The following is a 22,234-nucleotide window of genomic DNA, read 5'->3' as shown; positions in this document are numbered from 1 at the left end:
GCGTAACTGGTGCTGTACAGTTATAACTCTGCTGATAAAGAGATAAAGTTTACTCTTATATTATAATTTACTTGGTAATGTTTAACCAGTCTGAACACTGAGACTGGTCGAGGTGTTAATTATTTGAATAAGGGGTTAACTCTTCACAGTTATCTACAGTGTAAATGTTGACACACGACACACAACACATTTATGATCCCATCAGCAACATTTAAATCAAACCCGATATAAAACTCAAGAAAAATATTGTTTGTATTGTATAATATATTGCCATCTAACATTTTTGGCATGAGGAAGCATGTTGCATGGAGTCCCTAAGGTGACATCATGTAAAAAAAATAAATAAATGCGTAACAAGATAATTAAGGCATGGTCACAAGATCATTAAGGCGTGGCCATGAATTATGATGATTATGATAAGCGTCTCTTGCAGTGAGACATGTTATAATTCTAAGTAGAAGACGCTTAATTCTCATACTAAAAGCTGATTGGCTGAGACGCAGACAGTATTCAGACCTTTTTACCTTCCTTAGGCAGTTATTTGAGCACAACCCCTGTGAGCTGCTCGATTTGTTAGCTGTGAAACAAAAGGAACTTGTGGCCACGCCTTAATGGCTACGAATTAATTAACTCGTTCCTACGCTAAATAAATCGTGGCCACGCCTTAATGATCTTGTTCCTATGCCTTAATGATTTCGTTCCCGCGAGAGGTCGCAGGTTCAAATCCCGTTTATTAAGCCCTGCCATCAGCTGCCGCCGCCATTCTATCCCCATCATGCTAAAAGGTTGTGCTGAGCAGCACGAAGCATCTGTGAGCTGATGTATCAGAACCGAGTCGCTGTGCTTTTCTCCGAGTGCGCTGTGATGCTACTCGGCAAATATGCATCAGCAGAAGTTCAAAAAGAGGCGGAGTCTGACTTCACACGTGTCGGAGGAGGCGTGTGCTCGTCCGCATCCTCCTAGGGTCGCAGGCGCCACTGGTAATGGGGACGCACAAAGGGGTGAAACAATTGGATAGCCAAATTGGGAGGAAAAATAAGAAAAATAAATGTGTAAAAAAAACAATAGGTTTTCATGTTGGTGTGTTGACGCATTCCTGAGTAATTAAACTGTATAAACAATATGCCATTGTTTGAAATGTTTGTTAATGGTGTTATAAGAGTTAAGGTAAGCTCTTAATTAGGTGTACTTACAGCGCTTACATACACTAGGTAAGTGAAACCAACTCTGATCCACACAGTGAAAACCTCAGAGAAGCTTCTAGCTAACGTTACAGTAGATAACCAAAGTATATCAATTCACTACATCAAATCTACTGAAAATAACAAAGCGGAACAGTCAACACATTGATTAACACCTAGTAGTTCAACACTTTTATTAGATGCTGAACAGAATTTACTACTGCTAAAAGAGTGAGCCAGTGGTGCACCATGGGATTGGGAAGACATCGTGCCCAGCATTATCTCCTTCCCATACTCCGCTCTCCACACTTCAGTACTTCAGTACTTTAGTTCAGTCAGAGAAGTGTGTTTCAGTGTTCCTGTAGAGAAGCTGTGATTGTGGGTGTAGTATGCTGGGTGATTGATGGGTGTGTTTTGCTCTGAGGGGTCAGCAGATCAGACGACAGGCTGGGCTGGGCTGTGTTGGGGCTGTGCTGTGTTGACTGAAGGTCCATTAGTGAACTGATTTGTTCCATAAACAGAGCTGATGTCCTGCTGTGGACGGACAGGAGAACAATACACTGCACTCAGATAAACGCCTCAGCACTTTTACTGCAGCAACACACAGCTTTTATTCTACTGCTGTTTGTACAGCGGGATTTAATTACTGCTCTCTCTCTCTCTCTCTCTCTCTCTCTCTTTTTATCTCTATTTCTCTTTACCTCTCTCCTCACTTCCTCTCTTTTCTCTCTTTGCTCTATTTTCTACGGTGGCCGAGAAAGCCCAATGCAGTGCAAATTGAAAAGCGCTGCAAAAGCACAAAACACATCCATCAAAATTACAACACAGGCGCAGCAACTAGAAAAACGCGCTGCAAATAGAAAAACGCGCTGCAAATACAACCACAACACAACGGAAGTGAGTCACAACACAACGGAATTTTCCCGGGGGACCTTAAAAGATACTGTACCAGCTAAGCTGCGTCTTCAGTAACGTCTCGGACTTCACTATGTGTACAAAGGACAATAAGTGGCAAACAAGGCGTTTTGTGAAGCAGAACTTTTAATAATATGCACACAACCGTGGTAATCACAGGTAATAAACATAACTTACTTTTCAGAAGCTTGTTTGCCACTTATTGTCCTTTGTACACAGCTGGTACAGCATCTTTTAAGGTCCCCCGGGAAAATTCCGTTGTGTTGTGACTCACTTCCGTTGTGTTGTGGTTCTATTTGCAGCGCGTTTTTCTATTTGCAGCGCGTTTTTCTATTTGCAGCGCGTTTTTCTATTTGCAGCGCGTTTTTCTATTTGCTGCGCGTTTTTCTATTTGCAGCGCGTTTTTCTTTTTGCAGCGCGTTTTTCTATTTGCAGCGCGTTTTTCTATTTGCTGCGCCTGTGTTGTAATTTTGATGGATGTGTTTAGTGCTTTTGCAGCGCTTTTCAATTTGCACTGCGTTGGGCTTTCTCGGCCACCGTAATTTTCTCTTTACTGTACATTCACTAATACCACTTATAACTTTTGTTCACCATGTCCAGAAGCAGCGCCCAATTCTCTGGGCTTAGGATAAAGTCCAAACGTGCAGAAGAGTCCCAGCTAGATGTACTTCAAACAATAGCAGTCTTCATTACTTTGTGAATGTTTTTACGTTTTTCAACAGTGTGTGCACTTTACATACAGTCCCTTACTGTCTCCAGCACATGTTGCAGTAATCCTGGATATATTTTATTAAATGTACTGAACTATTTGTTTCACCAAGATGTACAAATTGTAATTGCCGAGATATTGGACTTCTTTGAGAGCAAGAGGAAGGGCGAAGCAAAACATCTAATCATCAACCCAACTGACGAACAGATAATTGGATCATTTAAGGTTATCGTAGTTTATTAGCATTTTGCAAAATGTATACACACTTAAAAAAGAAATAAAAATGAATAATAAAGAAAGAAATAAATACTACATTAATCAATTAGATTAGCATTTACACAAATTAATACAGAATGAAATTGTATAGGCTGATGCTTTAGCTTATTTTGGCCTATATCTCAATTACATTACTAACTAATATACATTTGTATGTATGATTCTAACTTAGATTTGAAATATTAACTATACCTTATAAGATGCTAAATGAAGCCTATATATATGAAAATATGAATACAAAAACTATACAAAGTGTGAAAGTAACCTGCCAACTTAAATACAGTACTTGCACAGGTTTATATTTAGTATTTAGTTGTAATTAGTGTCCAGGAGCATTACATTTTGTGTAGTGACACAAAAATCAAACAAAAAAAATGATAAATGTAAAATTTCATATAAAACATTATTCCTTAGTTTTTTAGTTTTTATCCTAATTCCTCATCAAAGCTATTCCACAGTTTTACCACAGTGACATATATCATATATATTTCTTACACTAGTCCTTTCTCTTTTATTCCCCTAAGTTCATAATTGCTCTCTACTAAATAACAGGATTTTAAAGCGTTGTCTGATTTGTAGCAGTCTGATTAAAATTATTTCTGTTTATTCAGATTATTGGTTACTTTTTATTTGTTGGTGAAAAGTGCAATACACTGCATCATCAATCTTGTTTCCAAATGTTACTTTTAGCTTAGTTTATTTTTCATTATTTACTTAACACTGCTGTGCTGTCCATGTTTTCTAAAGTCTCTGACACACACTGATTGGAGACGTCCATGTGGGTGGAGCTCTTCCTTTCTCCTGCCCAAACACACACTCACACACACACCAGACTGAGCTGATTGGCTGTAGAGGAAGTGCGTCATGCTGTTTTGCTGAGAGGGGGAGAGAGAGAGGGAGAGGTAGAGAGAGTGAGAGGAAGAGAGAGAGAGAGAGAGAAGAAGAGATAGAGAGAGGTGAGAGGAGCTGCTCCTGATGGAGTCCTGCAGGAAGCCCTGGCTCCCTCTGCTACTCCTGCTGCTGCCCTCACTGCAGACCTGCTCAACCTCATCCAACACACAGGTACCCCTCACACACACACACACACACACACACACACACACACACACACACACACACACACACACACACACACACACAGGTGTGTAGTGATGATGAACTCTAAAGCTACATGAAGTTTGGAGGTGTGTAGTGAGTGATGAACTCTGAAGCTACATGAAGTTTGGAGGTGTGTAGTGATGAACTCTGCTGAAGCTACATGAAGTTTGGAGGTGTGTAGTGAGTGATGAACTCTGAAGCTACATGAAGTTTGGAGGTGTGTAGTGATGAACTCTGAAGCTACATGAAGTTTGGAGGTGTGTAGTGATGAACTCTGAAGCTACATGAAGTTTAGAGGTGTGTAGTGATGAACTCTGAAGCTACATGAAGTTTGGAGGTGTGTAGTGAGTGATGAACTCTGAAGCTACATGAAGTTTGGAGGTGTGTAGTGATGATGAACTCTGAAGCTACATGAAGTTTGGAGGTGTGTAGTGATGAACTCTGAAGCTACATGAAATTTGGAGGTGTGTAGTGAGTGATGAACTCTGAAGCTACATGAAGTTTGGAGGTGTGTAGTGATGAACTCTGAAGCTACATGAAGTTTGGAGGTGTGTAGTGATGAACTCTGAAGCTACATGAAATTTAGAGGTGTGTAGTGATGAACTCTGAAGCTACATGAAGTTTGGAGGTGTGTAGTGATGATGAACTCTAAAGCTACATGAAGTTTGGAGGTGTGTAGTGATGAACTCTGAAGCTACATGCAATTTAGAGGTGTGTAGTGATGAACTCTGAAGCTACATGAAGTTTGGAGGTGTGTAGTGATGAACTCTGAAGCTACATGCAATTTAGAGGTGTGTAGTGATGAACTCTGAAGCTACATGAAGTTTGGAGGTGTGTAGTGATGATCTAATCTGAAGCTGCATGAAGTTTGGAGGTGTGTAGTGATGAACTCTGAAGCTGCATGAAGTTTGGAGGTGTGTAGTAATGAAGTCTGAAGCTACGTGAAATTTGGAGGTGTGTAGTGATGAACTCTGAAGCTACATGAAGTTTGGAGGTGTGTAGTGATGAACTCTGAAGCTACATGCAATTTAGAGGTGTGTAGTGATGAACTCTGAAGCTACATGAAGTTTGGAGGTGTGTAGTGATGATCTAATCTGAAGCTGCATGAAGTTTGGAGGTGTGTAGTGATGAACTCTGAAGCTGCATGAAGTTTGGAGGTGTGTAGTAATGAAGTCTGAAGCTACGTGAAATTTGGAGGTGTGTAGTGATGAACTCTGAAGCTACATGAAGTTTGGAGGTGTGTAGTGATGATGAACTCTAAAGCTACATGAAGTTTGGAGGTGTGTAGTGATGAACTCTGAAGCTACATGAAGTTTGGAGGTGTGTAGTGATGATGAACTCTAAAGCTACATGAAATTTAGAGGTGTGTAGTGATGATGAACTCTGAAGCTACATGAAGTTTGGAGGTGTGTAGTGATGAACTCTGAAGCTACATAAAATTTAGAGGTGTGTAGTGATGAACTCTGAAGCTACATGAAATTTAGAGGTGTGTAGTGATGAACTCTGAAGCTACATGAAGTTTGGAGGTGTGTAGTGATGATTAACTCTGCTGAAGCTACATTAAGTTTGGAGGTGTGTAGTGATGATGAACTCTAAAGCTACATGAAGTTTGGAGGTGTGTAGTGATGAACTCTGAAGCTACATGAACTTTGGAGGTGTGTAGTGATTGGTGTAGTGACTCTGCCGAAAGTTGGTGAACTCTGTGCACTATGCTCCTCAACATCCACTGACCCCGCTCTGTTATTTTACACTGTCGCTGTCCTTCCCAGTCTCTTCCACTGTGTTATAATATCACTGACAGTTGGCTGTGGAATGTTTCGTAGTGAGTAGTGAAATTTCACGACTGGACTTGTTGTACAGGGTGGAGTTCACTGTGCTCTTAGAAATGGGCCAATGTAGTGTTAGAACTCTTGCCCAGGAACTCATGTTGGTGAGACCCAAAATTCTTAAAATGTGGTTCTGGGTTTTTTGGGACCTCCTGGATGAGTTGTTCGTGCCCTTTTGGAGTAATTATGGTCGGTTGGTCACTCCTGGGAAGGTTCACCAATGTTCCATGTTTTCTCCATTAGTGAATAATGGCTCTCACTGTGGTTCTCTGGAGTCCCAAAGCTTTAGAAATTAAATTTTCCAGACTCATAGATGATCAACAACTTTTCTCATCTGTTTTGTTTTTCATTTTGTTGCTTTTTGAGACCTTTTATCTGCTTCATGATGTCAGACAGGTTCTATTTAAGTGATTTCTTGATTCTACATGTCTGGCAGTAATCAGGCCTGGTTGTGGTTAGTAGTGAAATTGAACTCAGCTTTCCAAAAAGTGTGATTAATCACACCTAACTTATAGGGGGGGAAAACACTTTCCCAAAGGGCTAGATTGGTTTGCATATTTAAATATTTCATCATTTAAAATGTGTTTTTTATGTTTACTCAGCTTATCTTTGTGTGATATTAAAGTTTGTTTGATAATCTAAAAAAAAAATTATATGATGGTTATACTGTTGGACTAGTTTGGTCTTGTTGATCATGACTAAGCTGTACAACCAGTAATATAATACAGGAAATTGACAAATCCTGCACCTAACAGCTGGGGTTATGCATAGGGCTCAGCCAGGATCTACTACTCACTCAACTAACAATAATAGCAAAACCACCACAATCTGATACTGGCTCGACAAGAATCCAGAAGCACAGCCTAACACTATGTTCATGGTCCACTGCCTCAACTGCCAAGTAACAGACCTACCAAAAAAATAACCTATGAACACAGAATCCCTCCTTAATCTAAGCTCACTTCCTTTAACTATGGCAACAACACACTTACCTAAGCACAATCACATACAATAAATCACATTATATGTTGCGTGAGCAGAACACAGCAACCACTACCATCCGATACTGGCTCGACAAGAATCCAGAAGCATAGCGAACTATGTTCATGGTCCGTGCCTCAACTGCCAAGTACTCAGACGTCTACAAAAACTCATGAGACAAATTATTACAAGAGCAGGACCACACCAATCCCCTTCATCCAAACTCTAACACAAACTTCAGTGCAAGCTCTTCTCAGGGGTCATCAGGCAGGCACCTTCCTTCGTCAGTGTTTCGCTGAATTAGGCCCACTATGTATGACCAGCAGTTCACAGGTTGGTAGCACAGTGGATAACACCACTAACTGCACTACCTGTCAGTGAGCAACTACTGCGGTTCAATTTCCCCCTCTGGGTGAGTGAATGCTGTGCCACTAAAACACAGTGGATCAACACCAGCAGATGATCAGCATCTCTCTTCAAACCATCAAGAATTTCCCCCCGGGGATCAATAAAGTATCTATCTATCTATCTATCTATCTATCTATCTATCTATCTATCTATCTATCTATCTATCTATCTATCTATCTATCTATCTATCACTGATTGGTGGAAACCTCACACTAGACCTCAAGCAGTTTGGACTGTGTGTCTCTCCACTCTTCCTCCAGACTCTGCTCCCTTGATTTACAAATGAAATGTAAAATGTACTGATGATCAGTGATGGTTTGGAGAGACATGCTGATCATCTGCTGGTGTTGATCCACTGTGTTTTATTATCAAGTCTAAAGTCAGTGCAGATTTGTTTTACCACAAAATCTTACAGCACTTCATGCTTCCCTCTGCTACTGACAACTTTTATGGAGATGCGGATTTCATTTTCCAGCAGGACTTGGGCAGAAACTGATTTTTGGGTTTTCATTGGCTGTAAGCCATAATCAACAATACAATAAATAAACACGTACAATAGATCACTCTGTGTGTAGCACATCTATATCATATATGAGTTTCACATTCTTGAACTGAATTACTGAAATAAAGTAACTTATCAATGATATTCTATTTAGATGCACCAATATAATAAATTATAATGCCATATGTGATTTGTTTTTTAATATATAAATGAATCATGTGTGTATAAACTTGTTTATAGTGAATTATTTGGTTTCTATGAGAACAGGCAGCCTGGGCCTGTTGCCCAGCAACTGTGTTAAAGAACATGAAGAAGTGGAGTCATTATGGCTCTCTCCGTCACAAGCACACAGCAGATGGAGCGGATGGTTAAATACAGTGCTGGCAGCTGATTCTCTAAGTGAAAAGGCTGAAATTACTGCTCATTTTTTAATTCATGGCATCTTGAAGCCAATAATATATGAGGTAATCACTAGCACAGTTATTAACACGTGATTTTTAGGTACCGTGGCATGAAAAACTTTTCACCCCCTATAGATTTATTTTATTTTTGTTTTTATTATTTTATTTTTCTGATTATCAGACAAACTTTAATATCAGACAAAGAAAACCCGAATAGATGGTTGGATATTCTCCTTCAGGATTGTCTGGTAAACAGCAAAATTCCTTATTTGGTACCACTTTAAAATAAGACTACCTTTATAAAGGGTTTATAAATGGTTTACAATTAGTTTATTAATGGTTACTAATTAGGTTGTAAATGCCTTAAAAATCATTAATAATAATTAGTTATGACGCATGCGTAGAAAGCGCAACAGTGACCTATTTGCCAAATAGTGAACCCACAGCCATTTATATTGTTGCCCTTTCTAATTATGTGTTATAACTGATTATTAATGATTTTAAGGCATTTACAACCTAACTAGTAACATAAGTAAACTAATTGTAACCCATTTATAAACCCTTTATAAAGGTAGTCTTATTTTAAAGTGGTACCAGTTATTCAGACCCTGAAGCAGCAGAGCAGCTCCAGACCATCACACTACCACCACCATGTTTTACGTTCAGTATGATGTTCTTTTTCTGAAATTATGTGTTAGTTTTACTCCAGATGTAACGGGACACACACCTTCCAAAAAACCTTTTTCACGTCAGTCCAAAGAATATTTACCCAAAGTTCTGGAGATCATCAAGATGTTAGTTGGTAAATGTGAGACGGGTGGTTGTGGTGTTTTTTGAAGTTAGGTGGTAAATGTGAGACAGGTGGTTGTGTTGTTTTTGGTCAGCAGTGTTTTTTATCTTGGAATTCTCCCATGGAGACCATTTTCACCCAGTCTCTTTCTTATTATTGAATCATTAACACTGATCTTAACTGAGGTGAGTGAGATCCTGCAGTTCTTTAAATGTTGTTCTGGGTTCTTTTGGGATCTCCTGGATGAGTTGTTCGTGCCCTTTTGGAGTAATTTCGGTCGGTTGGCCGGTCACTCCTGGGAAGGTTCACCAGTGTTCCATGTGTTTTTTTCTCCATTAGTGAATAAAAGTGAATCACTGTGGTTCTCTGGAGTCTCAAAGCTTCAGAAATGACGTTGTAACCTTTTCCAGACTGATAGATGATTAATGACTTGATGAATGAATGTTTTCTCATCTGTTTTTTATTTCTTCAGAACAGGGTTTAATAATGTGCTGCTTTTTGAGATCTTTTATCTGCATCATGTTGTCAGACAGGTTCTATTTGAGTGATTTCTTGATTCTACAGGTCTGTAGTCAGTAATCAGTCCTGATTGTGGTTAGTAGTGAAATTGGACTTAGGTTTCCAAAAAGTGTAATAAATCACAGTTTGTTTATTGGGAGAAACACTTTTTCACACAGGTCTAGATTGGTTTTGATAGTTTTTTCATAATTTAAAAAGTGTTTTTTTTATATTTACTCAGGTTATATTTGTCTGATATTGAAGTTTGTTTGATAATCAGAAAAATGTAACTTTGACAAAAATGCAAAAACACATTTTCACGCCACTGTAGTTTGACCGTTTTGGTATAGTAAGTCTCTACTTTGACACTCTGCATCATAAATGTATTTATTCTACCTGTAAGATTAGATCTCGTGGTCTGAGCGTGGAAGAGTGAGGTGAACCAGACATTTTACTCAACTCAGACTGTTTAAAAATATTGACCAAAGGTTATCCCCATGTTTGAATACCCTGTATTTATTTTGGACCTGGGTTCTGTGCTTGCGTAACTAGAGAAAACTTGTTTTTGAATGAGTTATATACAGTACCAGTAAAAGTTTATACACACACACCTCTTCTCATTCAGTGTGTTTTCTTTCTTTTTATGATTTTTTTTTTACATTGTATATTTAATATTGAAGACTATATTAAAACTATACAGGAACACCTGCAGAATTATTATGTTAAACAAAAGTGTTAAACAAACCAGAACATGTTTTATACTTTAGATATAAGTAGCACATTTATCTTTGAGGACAGATCTGCAGGTATTTTAATCTCAGTGTCACCTGGAATAGTTTTCTCAGCATCTCGAAGGAGTTCCTGGAGGTGCTGAACAATAGTTGCTGCTTTTATATGTATGTGTATATATATATATATATATATATATACTGGGCTCGTCTGGGGACGAGAGAAACTCTTTCTGTGAGTCATTGCAAAAGCTTCATAACTTTGCTGTTGTTTTTCTAGTTTACTCGGATATAAAAACACTCATGCAGTAAAGAACAGCAGCAGGAGCTCCTCAGATAAAGTGGTGGTCTCATAGCACATAATATTTCTCCAGGTAGGACGGAGTTAGATGAGCTACCGTTAATCCAGCGTGTTAGCTTGCTATGCTAACTGGATAGTGTTAGCTGGTGAGCTGTGTCAGTAAGCTTCTTTGGTGATGCTGGTTCTTCACAGCACTCCACAGCTACTCAAGCAATTTAAAACTGATATGCCGCCCAGCACTACTGTACATTTATCTAGAAAGGAGCACTTGATCGGAATATTTAAGGAATATATCCAACATGTCTTCTGCAGGTATGTAATAAAGACGTGGACGGCTCCATATACGACTATGGAGCGAACACTATAAACGGAAGTGTGCACATCCCTCTGCGGCAGTACGCCGGGAAATACGTCCTCATCCTGAATGTGGCGACCTTCTGAGGACTCACCTTCCAGTATGTGGGTAAGCAGCAGAAAAAACTACCTCAAAAACACACACAGATCAGGACATCGACTCTACACACAGGTCAATATTTGAGTTACAGCTACAAACTGGAGTTTAACCCCACCTGGCTTTCTGCTGTACTTTGGTCTGTTGTGTAGAAAAACATTTACATTAATGAAATACTGTATTTAACTAAATCTGAGTGAGTCTGCTCAAAGAAAATCAATGTTTAATAATGAAAAAAAAGGAAAATAAGTGGAAAAAATATATTATATAAATATTTTGAGCACATTTTAGACAAAACAAATGTATAATATTAGATTATAATGTTTTATGTAATGTACATATTGAAAAACATAATAAAACTGTTATTATTACACTGATAAGCCAAAGATCATCAGATAGTAGTGTGAAGAGTAGTGATGGGAATTCCAGCTCTTTCTAGGGAAAAGCTTAAATTATGTGTTGAATTAATTACTAGTGTAAAAACATACATTATATGAAATATATATTAAATATATATTAAATATATTAAATAAATAATGAAATACAAAAACAAAGGCCCATCTCAAGTCAGTCTCTAAATGTGTATATTATTTGTAAATTTGCAACTATATACCGTGAAACAAACAACACAGAACAACATTTACAAAGTGTCACTCAACCAAATAAAAAAAAAAGTGCAACATCTCTATAAGTATGAACCTTGGTGAGATATGGTTTTTCTTACACTGATCTTGTTATAGAGTATATTATTAATATTATTATTTTATTGAGTAAATACTACATTCACCATCGTAAATACTAGACTTCAATACCAAAGTTTGATTTCTCCTTACTGGATTTTACATCACTTTTGAAATCCTTTAGAATTGCTAAGAATAAGAAATGCCTAAAAAAGAATTAATGATGAGTCTTCACTGATTTCTTGTTCATATTTCTCTATTTTTATATAGTTTTGTCTTCCTTAATGTATATTTTGATGCTGTCTTTTGTTGTGGTTTATATGTTTCACCTTGAAACTTTAAATAAAAGTTAAATATATATATATATATATATATATATATATATATATATATATATATATATATATATATATATATATATATGCAAAAACGTTTGACAGAATGATAACGATAATTACACTTTATATACATTTACACTTTATAACTGAACGAGATTCACAGTGTATAACTGTAGCTAATAAACCCTGTTTATCCAGCTCTAAAAAAAATAGAGCACTCCCGTTCCCATTCCGTTTTTTTTCCTCAGTGTAAACACACCAATCGGTGTGGCAAAAAAATCTGCTCACTCTCAGGAGCCGGATCGTTCTCCGGATCGTTTGCGACCGACCCATCACTAGTGTAGATTGACCATTAAGTGTTACCTCAGTGGATGGCTAAAAAAAAAAAAAACTCTCATGACTCTATAGGTTGTGAGGTGTTATCTTATGTGAGTTGTGAGGTGTCCAGGCCGGACCCCAGTCCAGTCCCAGTCTGCAGCATCAAATGATACATTACCTCATCACCTGTCTCATAACTGACCTGTCCGTGCCTCAGTTGGATGGTATTTGGGCCAAAATCATCTGCAATCTGTTTCAAGTTACTTTTAAGTTGCTTTATTAGTTACTTTGTGCAGCAGCCGAGAACCCCTGCCACCTTAACTTAACAGTTTTGCCAAAACTCACTTTATTGGAAGCTTCAGTCCACCTTTGGGACTTATTCTGTAATGTGCCTCTGTGACTCCAAACATTTTTTAAATTTGACATTGTGTTTTTGTACTTACAAAGAAAGTAACAGACAGTGACTTGGATAAGTAACGTTTTAATCTGATTACTGTATTGGAAATAGTAACATGTCAGATTAGATTTACTTAGTAACACGTTACTGACATCTCTAGACGGCAGAGTACACTAAATAGATCATGTGTTATGGGTCAGAGGAATGTCCACTTTTTCACACAGGGCTAGATTGGTTTGGATAGTTTTTATCCCTTTAAAGCTGATGTCTGTTAGTGTTGGGATAAAGGGGATTTAGGGCCCTCTCTGGTGAGAATGGGTAATTGCACAGAGCATGCGGAAGAATCTCCTTTCAGAGCGGATGAATATGATTCCAGGTTATGTTCAGTGAGAGAGAGAGAGAGAGAGAGAGAGAGAGAGAGAGAGAGAGCGCTAAGTCAGAAACTTCACTCCATCGTTTCTTTGGTTTTACTATGGGTGAATGAGCTACTGAGCTCTGAGTTTCCTCTTCTGAAGTCTCCATTGCTCCACCAGCCGCTCACGTTCAGTAAAACTGTATGTAAAGACGTGTGACATGGCCAGAAGAAGAACTCCCGCGAAAAGAGCCCCGAAACCCAGTTTTTAGAATGAATATATCAGGCTTAGCCGTTCCAGGACACTGGTACCATTTAAATGCAATATTTGATCCCTTCTCCACTCAGAAATGCCTCTGCTTTTAGTTAGTTTAGAAACAAAATAATACAGACTGCCACTTTAATAAATAATTATCATTTTTTTTAATTATATATATTTTAAATATTTACTCAGGTCATCTTTAAAAGATCTTTAAAAAAATTTAAGTATAACAAAAAAAAGCAAAAACAAATAAATCTGTAGAGGGCAAACACTTTTTCACACCACTGTAAATATATTACATCAGCACAAGCATTGCCCATAGGAAGTAAAAATATAAAAATCATCCACATTTGTTATCAGTTAAATTTAGCCCATTAACTTCTTCAGTGTACTAACAGTCAATCTCTGATCACATGTTCTTCTGCTCTAATCCCACCCAGAACTGAATGCACTACATGACGAGCTGAAGCACATGGGGTTCACTATTCTCGGCTTTCCCTGCAACCAGTTCGGGAAACAGGAGCCTGGGGCCAATTATGAAATCCTGCCTGCATTAAAGTGAGTATCTCTGAGAGTACGGCCCTCAGCGTGAGCAGATCTTCACACAGTGAAGGGGTTTATGAAGCCGAGTCACGGGTCACCTCAGGAGCTCCTGCCAGCGGTTCATCAGTCAGCGCCGTTTAATCAGAGGGTGGCAGCTCTCTGGCAGGAGGATCACTTTACCTGGCAGCTCTGAGACTCTGTTCATCTCACACAGGCTATTGTTCCTCAGCTCAGACCTGCAGTGGACACTCATCACTTCATGATCACAGCTCATATTATATATCAGGATGTCTTAAGGCGTGCGCTGGGGTTTAAAGCAGTATAGCGCACTATTCTCCCATTACATCAGATCCAAACATCAGATCTGCCATCTACTCTATATATATTTTTAGTTAAAAGTTTGGACACACCTTAAATTTAGTGTTTTTCATTGTAGATTAATACTAAAGTCAACCAAACTGTGAAGAAAAACATATGTATTTATTTAATAAACCAAAAAAAGTGTTAAACAAATCAGAATTTGTTTTATATGTTCATTTTTCAAAGTAGCACCTCTTGCTTAGATTAGACAATTTCGCGCATCTCTGCTGGATTTTCTCAGTCAGCTTTATGAGGTAGAGTCACCTGGAATCCAGGCTTTCAGTTAACAGCTGTGCTGAAAAAAGTTCTCTTATTTAAAAGCAATTCTGCATTGTAGAGTAAATCTAAAGTCATTCAAACTATGAAGAAAATCACATGTAATTATCTAGTAATAATAAACTTTATTTTTATAACACATTTCATACATAAAAATGCAGCTCAAAGTGCTTTACATAGAGAGAAAGAGAGTAAGTATAGCACACAAGCAAGACATAAAAAAATAAACAAATACAAATTAAAAAAATTAAATAAACAAATAAAATATAATACTCAAAAACAGACGAATGAAAATTATGATAGAATAAAAATACAGTAAATAATATTTAAAAAGCTTATAAAAGCTATACAATAAAAATAAGATAATAATAGGGTAAACATAAAATCAGAACCAAATTAATTGATGATCTTAAAACTCGATTTGGAACATATTCAATCAGCATTTCAGAGATGTATGAAGGTGCTAAACTATTAATTGATTTATAGACTAGTAATAAAATATTAAACTCTATTCTAGATGAAACCGGTAGCCAATGGAGGGAAGCTAAAAATTGGTTGGCAAACATCTCTGCTGGATTTCCTCAGTCAGCTTTATGAGGTAGAGTCTCCTGGAATTCAGTTCTTTCAGTTAACAGCTGTGCTGAACTCATCAAGAGTTAATTACTTGAATTTCTTGTCTCTTAATAAAGTGTTTGAGAGCATCAGTTAAAGTAAAGTAGTGAAGAGGTAGAGTTACAGGTATACAGTGAAAAGTGAATATTTATAGAGTACTGTTCTAATCCAGATTATGAGAAGCAAGAACTACTCAACTAAATTAAGACAAAAATACTTTAAGAAATGAAGTTCATTCAATCTGAAACAATTTAAGAACTTTAAAAAACGTTATGATGAAACTGGCCATCATCAGGACTGCACCAGGAAAGGAAGAGCAAGAGTTACCTCTGTTGTACTCTGGTTTGTATATAAAGCTATAGCGTGATAATCACCAATATAACAAAGTGACGAAATAACCAGTTTTTAAATAAAAGTTGCACAAGTTGGAATGTTATAATCCACTTCTCCGCATTTGATTTGCAATGCTGTGAGTAGCTGTTAAATAAAATAAAATCTTAAATAATTAGTCTATGCTTCTTAAGTGTTGCAATGTTCATTAACATCTTTCTGAACAGATTTAACTCTTTCAAACAGCCAAGTTTTAATGCTTTACTTACTAAAAAATGTCTTGTTTAATTCAGACTCAGGCTCATAATGACAGTTTATGGAGCGGGTCGGGTCAGGCTCAGGCAGAACGTGCACGGGCTTGGGCCATGTCGGGTCAGATTTTTTGGGCCCGATCTAAGATCTAGTATACAGTGAATAACCCTATTTGAGTAATATTCTAATCTATATTATGAGGAGCAAGAACTACTTAGCTAAAAAAAAAAAAAAAAGGTCAGACAATATCTTAGCATGAAGAAGAATTTCTTCATAAAGAATTTTGAAAGTATCCTCAAGTGAAGTCACAAAAAAGACTATTAAAAAGTTATAATGATGAAACTGGCTCTCATTAGTTGCATACCTAAATTACCACATCCTTAACACAGGTTAATGTAATCTCTAATAAGAGACTTTTAATATGTGTTTAATGAAATTATTGCACACTGTTTCCTATATAGTTGCACATTTTGGTTCATTTATCAAAAACAGGAGGAGCAGCCATCTTTAAATCTTTAAACCACAATTTTGTAGGCAAGTAAGTGCTAATGACTCGATTTCTCAGCATACAATTACTATGTGAGGTTAGTGGCACTTTAAGAAATGAAGGTCAGTTAATTTGAGACATAAATATTTTAGGTGTTCTTATCTGGGGAGCTGGTAACTCTGATTAACTTATCCTGTGCTACAAAGGGAACTCTCGCTCTTCCTTTCCTGGAGCGGTCCTGATGAGTGCCAGTTTCACCATAACGTGTTTGGTGATTTTTGCATTGACTGTACTTGAGGATCCTTTTAAACACGTTATGGTGAAACTGGCACTCATCAGGACCGCTCCAGGAAAGGAAGAGCGAGAGTTCCCTTTGTAGCACAGGATAAGTTAATCAGAGTTACCAGCTCCCCAGATAAGAACACCTAAAATATTTTGGTTTGTTTAACACTTTTAAGTTACTACATGATTCCTTATGTGTTCCTTCATAATTTGGGTCACTTCAGTATTCATTTACTATGTAGGAAAAAAATAAAAGCATTGAATTAGAAGGCGTGTCCAAACTTCTTACTAATACTGTACATATACTGTGCATTGAAGCATTGCTGTGAGGATTTGATTGCCCCAACTCATTCAATAATACTGAATGGAGCTCCATCATTCCAAAGAACACAGTTTTACTGCCTTATAGCTCAATACTTGAGGCTCTATACCCCTCTATATAGCACACGCCTGGCATTAAGCATTGTACCAATAGGTTTGTGGTTATCTATTTTGTCAGTACTACTCTACAGGAACTAAACAAGCTCTGTGTGTCAGCAGAGTAGCTGAATGTATTCATTAGATGTGGTGTTCAAACATTTGGGCATATAGTGTATATAGACCAGGTTGGCACACTGAATAATGAAAGCTTTGTTTGTCTGTTTGTCTTTAAGACACACCTGCAGCACTTTATCAGGTCTGTTTCTGTTTGCGTTCACAGGTACGTCCGCCCAGGCAACGGGTTCGTTCCAAATTTCCAGCTGTTTGAAAGAGGTGATGTGAACGGAGACCATGAGCAAGCCCTTTTCACCTTCCTGAAGGTACAGTCCCGTTTACCTGAGTTTAGGTTTTGAAATATGTCGCTGAATTCTTTAGAAAAAAAACACTGTCAATGATCCACAATGCTCTTACCAGACTATAAGGTGCATTATGCAACACTAGTAAGGAACAGGGGTGTCACCATGTTTTCCTTCTAATTCAGCAAACCTCGCCGCTTGGTGGTGGTGGGGTAACTAAAGTGGAGCTAAGCTAAGTAAACAAAACTGTAATTCTTAAAAAAAAACAAGCATTGGATGTAAATTTACACAAATTTCTCTTCTGAAAACTGTTTATTTAGCTGAGTAAAGTGCTTCTGTTTATTTACAGTAAGCTAAGATTTCCAGATTTCCACTAAGGCTGGGTGCAGCATCATTAGCCTTAGCAGCTAATTTAGCAGGTAAATGCACCCTGAGTGTTCTGGTAAGCCAGGGTTATATTAGCTATCAGTTCGTCCCACTCAGCTTGTTTTAACACAGTAATCGTGCAGACTACAGTCCAATATACTCGCCTCTGAACGGTGAAAGAGCTAGTGCTTAGCGTAGTTAGCGGCTAATGCTAATGCTGCTCGAGTCTCTGTGCTGGAGAACTAAACTGAAACTCCTGTATAACTCTGTACTTCAGCAGAGTGACTTTACTGCTCCTTAATACCTGACTGGTAGAATTCATACATAAGGAGCACCAGATCATAAGACGTATTGATGATTTGGGAAATCTAAAGGATTTTAAGTGCGCCTTATAGTGCGAAAAATACAATATATGTATATATTTTTTTATATGAAGGAATACATAAGGAATCATGTAGTAACTTAAAAGTGTTAAACAAACCAAAATACTCTGTGAAGAAGCATTTAGGTGCTCTTATCTGGGGAGCTGTTAACCTGCGGTTTCTGAGGCTGGTAACTCTGATGAACTTATCCTGTACAACAGAGGAAACTCTTCCCCTTCCTTTCCTGGTGCAGCCCTGATGAGTGCCAGTTTCATCATAATGTTTTTGACAGTTTTCTTTACTTAGTTGAGTAGTTCTTGCTTATCATAATCTGGATTAGAACATTACTCAAACAAAACTATTCACTGTATACCTGTAACTCTACCTCTTCACTACTTTACTTTAACTGATGCTCTCAAACACTTTATTAAGAGACAAGAAATTCAAGTAATTAACTCTTGATGAGTTCAGCACAGCCGTTAACTGAAAGCCTCAATTCCAGGTGACTCTACCTCAAAAAGCTGACTGAGAAAATCCAGCAGAGATGTGTAAAGCTGTCTGTATCTAAGCAAGAAGCTTACTTTTTAAGTATCTAACACCTTCAAATTGTTTTTTTCTTCATAGTTTGGATGGCTTTTGTAGTATTACTCTACAATGCAGATAGAAAAGTAGCTCATAAATAAAAGAAAACAAGGGTTATGTCACCTTTTTAAACATAACATTTTGAGCTGAAAGGGTTTTTTTTAGAGTTAGTAGTATCCAGTAAGTCATACTGTGTTCTAAACCACATCGATTTGTCTTGCCAAAGCAAACTCAGGGCTAAATGTGTTTTTTGGGGAGTTTATATTTGCAGAGCAGAGATTGGTGGCAGGCTAAGTCCATCCGTGTATGTTTACATATGTAGCACAGAGACACAGGAAACCCTATTCAGCAAAGCACCACGGCTTTACTGCACTGAAACCTGTGACCTGTGACTGCAGAGTGAGTGGGGTTTAGATTTAGATTAAGGTGGGATTAACGTAATCCTCCTTCTCTCCTTCTCTCCATCTCTCTCTTTCTCTTTTCTTTAAGAATGCCTGTCCACCTGTGGGCGACAGCTTTGGAAACCCCAACGAAAGGCTGTTCTGGGATCCGCTGAGGGTCAACGACATTAAGTGGAACTTCGAGAAGTTTCTGGTGGGGCCGGACGGGAAGCCGCTGAGGAGGTGGTTTCCGAGGGTGAACATTTCCGAAGTGCGATCCGACATCATTCGCCTGATTCGTCAGCAGTATTCCCAGCACTAATCGACTCCAGAATCTATATAGACAAGGTACCACTTTAAAATAAGGCTCCTTTATAAATAGTTTACGAAGGAGTTTATAAATAGTTATTAATCAAGTTGCAAATACTTTAAAAACATTACTAAACAATCGATAAACACAAATAGATAAAAGAACAGTAACAATGACCTTTTTAACATATTTAATAAAATAATATATAACCTCCTGAGACCCGAACATTTTCTTGATGTGCATTTTGAATGTATTATATCTATGTGGAATCTGTAGGACCGAATAAGTATTAAAAACTAAACTTTGTCTTTGTACAGAAATAGTTTTTTTTGCAAATAACATTGCCCTAATATAGAGAGAACAGTTTATTTTAACATTTAAAATTGATCCTTGCAATTTGGGATCAGAAGAACCCAATTAGTACAAAAAACTAAATTTTAGCTTTCTACAGTAAGTAAATAAATTAGCTTCAAACGTAAAATTGAAAAATAATTTTTACCTGGCTCATGTTTCTCTCTGGACTGGCTGTAGAAACATGTGACTGGGATTCCCACCATCTTATTTTTAATCAATTGAGAGTAATGTTGTCATGCGACCACCAAATGGTACACCAAATGGTTAAAAAAGTGTAGAATTATGATGCAGAAATGCAGAAATGTAATGTAAATGTAAAGGGTCTCAAGGGGATAAAGTCAATTTAGTCCTTTAATATGTTTTTTTATAGCTAAAAAAATAAAGTTATTAACTGAACTGAAGTTAATGATAACTGGTGGAAAAGAAAAAGTAAGATAAGTATCTTTTAGTAGTAAGATCTGAGGTTTAACAGTATAAATTATAAATGAATGTATAAAGGAATCACTATTCGATACATGAGAGGCCACTGTTGCCTTTTCTGTTTATGTGTTGTAGCTGTGTATTAATGGTTTATAACCTAATTAATAACCTGTAATAAACTCCTTCATAAACTGTTTATAAACCATTTATAAAGAAGCCTTATTTTAAAGTGGTACCATAGAAAAAAATAAAGACAAATCCTGTCCTGTGTGTCTGTTGAGTTTGGTTAGCAAGCGGTCCACCACTGTGCCAAAAAAAAAAAAAAAAACAAGGGGGGAAAAACAAGTGTAAACTACAGAATAATTGTTATTATGAGGTTAATTATGGTTAATATTAATATTTTTACCATATTGTAGATGTATTTACATCATTGTTCTTCACGTCCAGTCCTGAAGGACCACAGTACTGAGCAGTTGAGGGTCCAGTTCAATCATTCCAAACCCGAGCGCACCCAAAACTATTAAGGTCTGCTCGGGTGAGGATGTTCCCTCTACTGTCCAGAAGCTGCCCCTCCAGGACTGGCCGTGTGGAGGAGACTGAGCGGAGAAGTCGAGGTGGAGATCTCACGCCGGCAGGGCTGTGCTGGTGCTGGATCCGGAGGTGTGGCGTCTGGATGAAGGTCAGGTTTGAAAGCAGACCCCCTGCAAAGCCTGACTAGAAGCTTGGGGCCAGAGAGGTTCTTCAGTGCATTCAGGCCGCTCTGCTGCTTCCATTAAGCCACGCCCATTCTCCTGACCCGCCCACCCAGCCCTGCTCCGGCCCTGTGTGTGATCTTTATGATTTTATCCATACAATAAAGCTTTCAATGCAAGACGTCGTGTGCTGTTTTTTTTTCGTTTTCACTTTTTTTTTAATTAATACTCTCACATATAATCGGAATGTCTTGGGTCCCATTATTTTTGGCACGTCCTATAGAAGCTAAAGAGCTCTGCACTGACCTGTGGAATATGCATGTGTGGCCTCTTACAGCGAATGTGGATGTGATAACTAACTCCTAATACCGTCACTCTGTCCTATAGTTATGGACAATTCTAGCCACGAGCCAGAAGATTGGAAATAAATGAATTACCAAAATAAAAGCATTTTTTAAAGGGTAGAAAAGGTTTATAACATTTTTAAGCAGGACTGGTATGTGTTTTTATTACAAATAAACACATTTTAGATGGCTTAGGGTTTAGTGGCTTTTAAAAAACTTAATGTCACATTAACTAAAAAGAATGCAAAAAAAAGTTGGGATAATTTTTGTCACATTAACTCAAAAGAATTTGTATAAACTTTTTGTAATAACGCAAAAAAACAAACAAATGTTTGCCCATTAATGAAAAAACAAGTCTGATATTTCTTACATTAACAAAAATGTTTTTTTTTTGTCACATTACCCAATAAAATCCATATTTGGTTACATTAACACATTAAGTAGTGAGTAGTGTATATCAATGCAAAGTAGAGTACATCAATGCAAAAATAATTGTAGTCACATTAAAGCCCAAAATAATCAAGATATTTGACCTAATAAAGAATAAATTAATTAATTTCTCACTTGTAATGTGAACACAGTTTGAGCTTCAGGGTTTGAAACCATGTGGTAAATGACCCTCACCATAACCCCAAATGAAATGCATGCTAATATGATTATTAATAATGAGCACAGGACACAGGTACGCTTTCTAAATGGTCCCTCTGGATTTATTGATTATTAAACACATTGACGTTGTTGTGTGAAGCGTTCAGTCAGCGTTACAAATCGACTTTAATCAGGTGTAAACACACAGAGGCCTCGCAGATCCAGCTCTACACATCCACAGCCTTCATCAACACATACCGGGACATTTAGAGTATATTTATAAGCTAATCAGATATAAAAAGATTCACGTGAGATGTGCTTTCGGGGGGGGGGTTGTTTGGGGGGAAGGAGAGTTCACTTCAAAAAGCACAGAAACTACCATCCAGTAAATTACAGTGAGCGATAAATAACAACAGCGAAAAACCTCCCTCACACACAGACGTCCAGACCCAGCCGTATTTATACACACAACTTCAAAACCATGGCAGCAGATACAGTCCAGTCAG

The 22,234-nt window shown here is 37.6% G+C and overlaps 1 protein-coding gene and 1 long non-coding RNA gene across 2 annotated transcripts; both read left to right on the top strand.

Annotated features, from left to right (window-relative positions):
• The first annotated feature begins 4,003 nt into the window (after nucleotides 1-4,003).
• Nucleotides 4,004-20,977, top strand: gpx3 (glutathione peroxidase 3). The gene is made up of 5 exons (XM_049475276.1): nucleotides 4,004-4,143; nucleotides 10,927-11,077; nucleotides 13,853-13,970; nucleotides 17,255-17,354; nucleotides 19,130-20,977. Exons 1-5 carry the CDS (start codon nucleotides 4,057-4,059, stop codon nucleotides 19,340-19,342), a joined length of 669 nt encoding a protein of 222 aa, XP_049331233.1. The 5' UTR covers nucleotides 4,004-4,056; the 3' UTR covers nucleotides 19,343-20,977.
• Nucleotides 4,200-5,549, top strand: LOC125799194 (uncharacterized). The gene is made up of 3 exons (XR_007438022.1): nucleotides 4,200-4,560; nucleotides 4,688-4,850; nucleotides 5,337-5,549. It is a non-coding gene; the product is annotated as an uncharacterized LOC125799194 (long non-coding RNA).
• Nucleotides 20,978-22,234: the final 1,257 nt, after the last annotated feature.

This window comes from Astyanax mexicanus, chromosome 2, assembly GCF_023375975.1.
Source record: "Astyanax mexicanus isolate ESR-SI-001 chromosome 2, AstMex3_surface, whole genome shotgun sequence".
Classification (NCBI taxonomy): domain Eukaryota; kingdom Metazoa; phylum Chordata; class Actinopteri; order Characiformes; family Acestrorhamphidae; genus Astyanax; species Astyanax mexicanus.
Note: the sequence above shows the minus strand (reverse complement) of the source record. Positions and strands in the feature narration are given on the sequence as shown.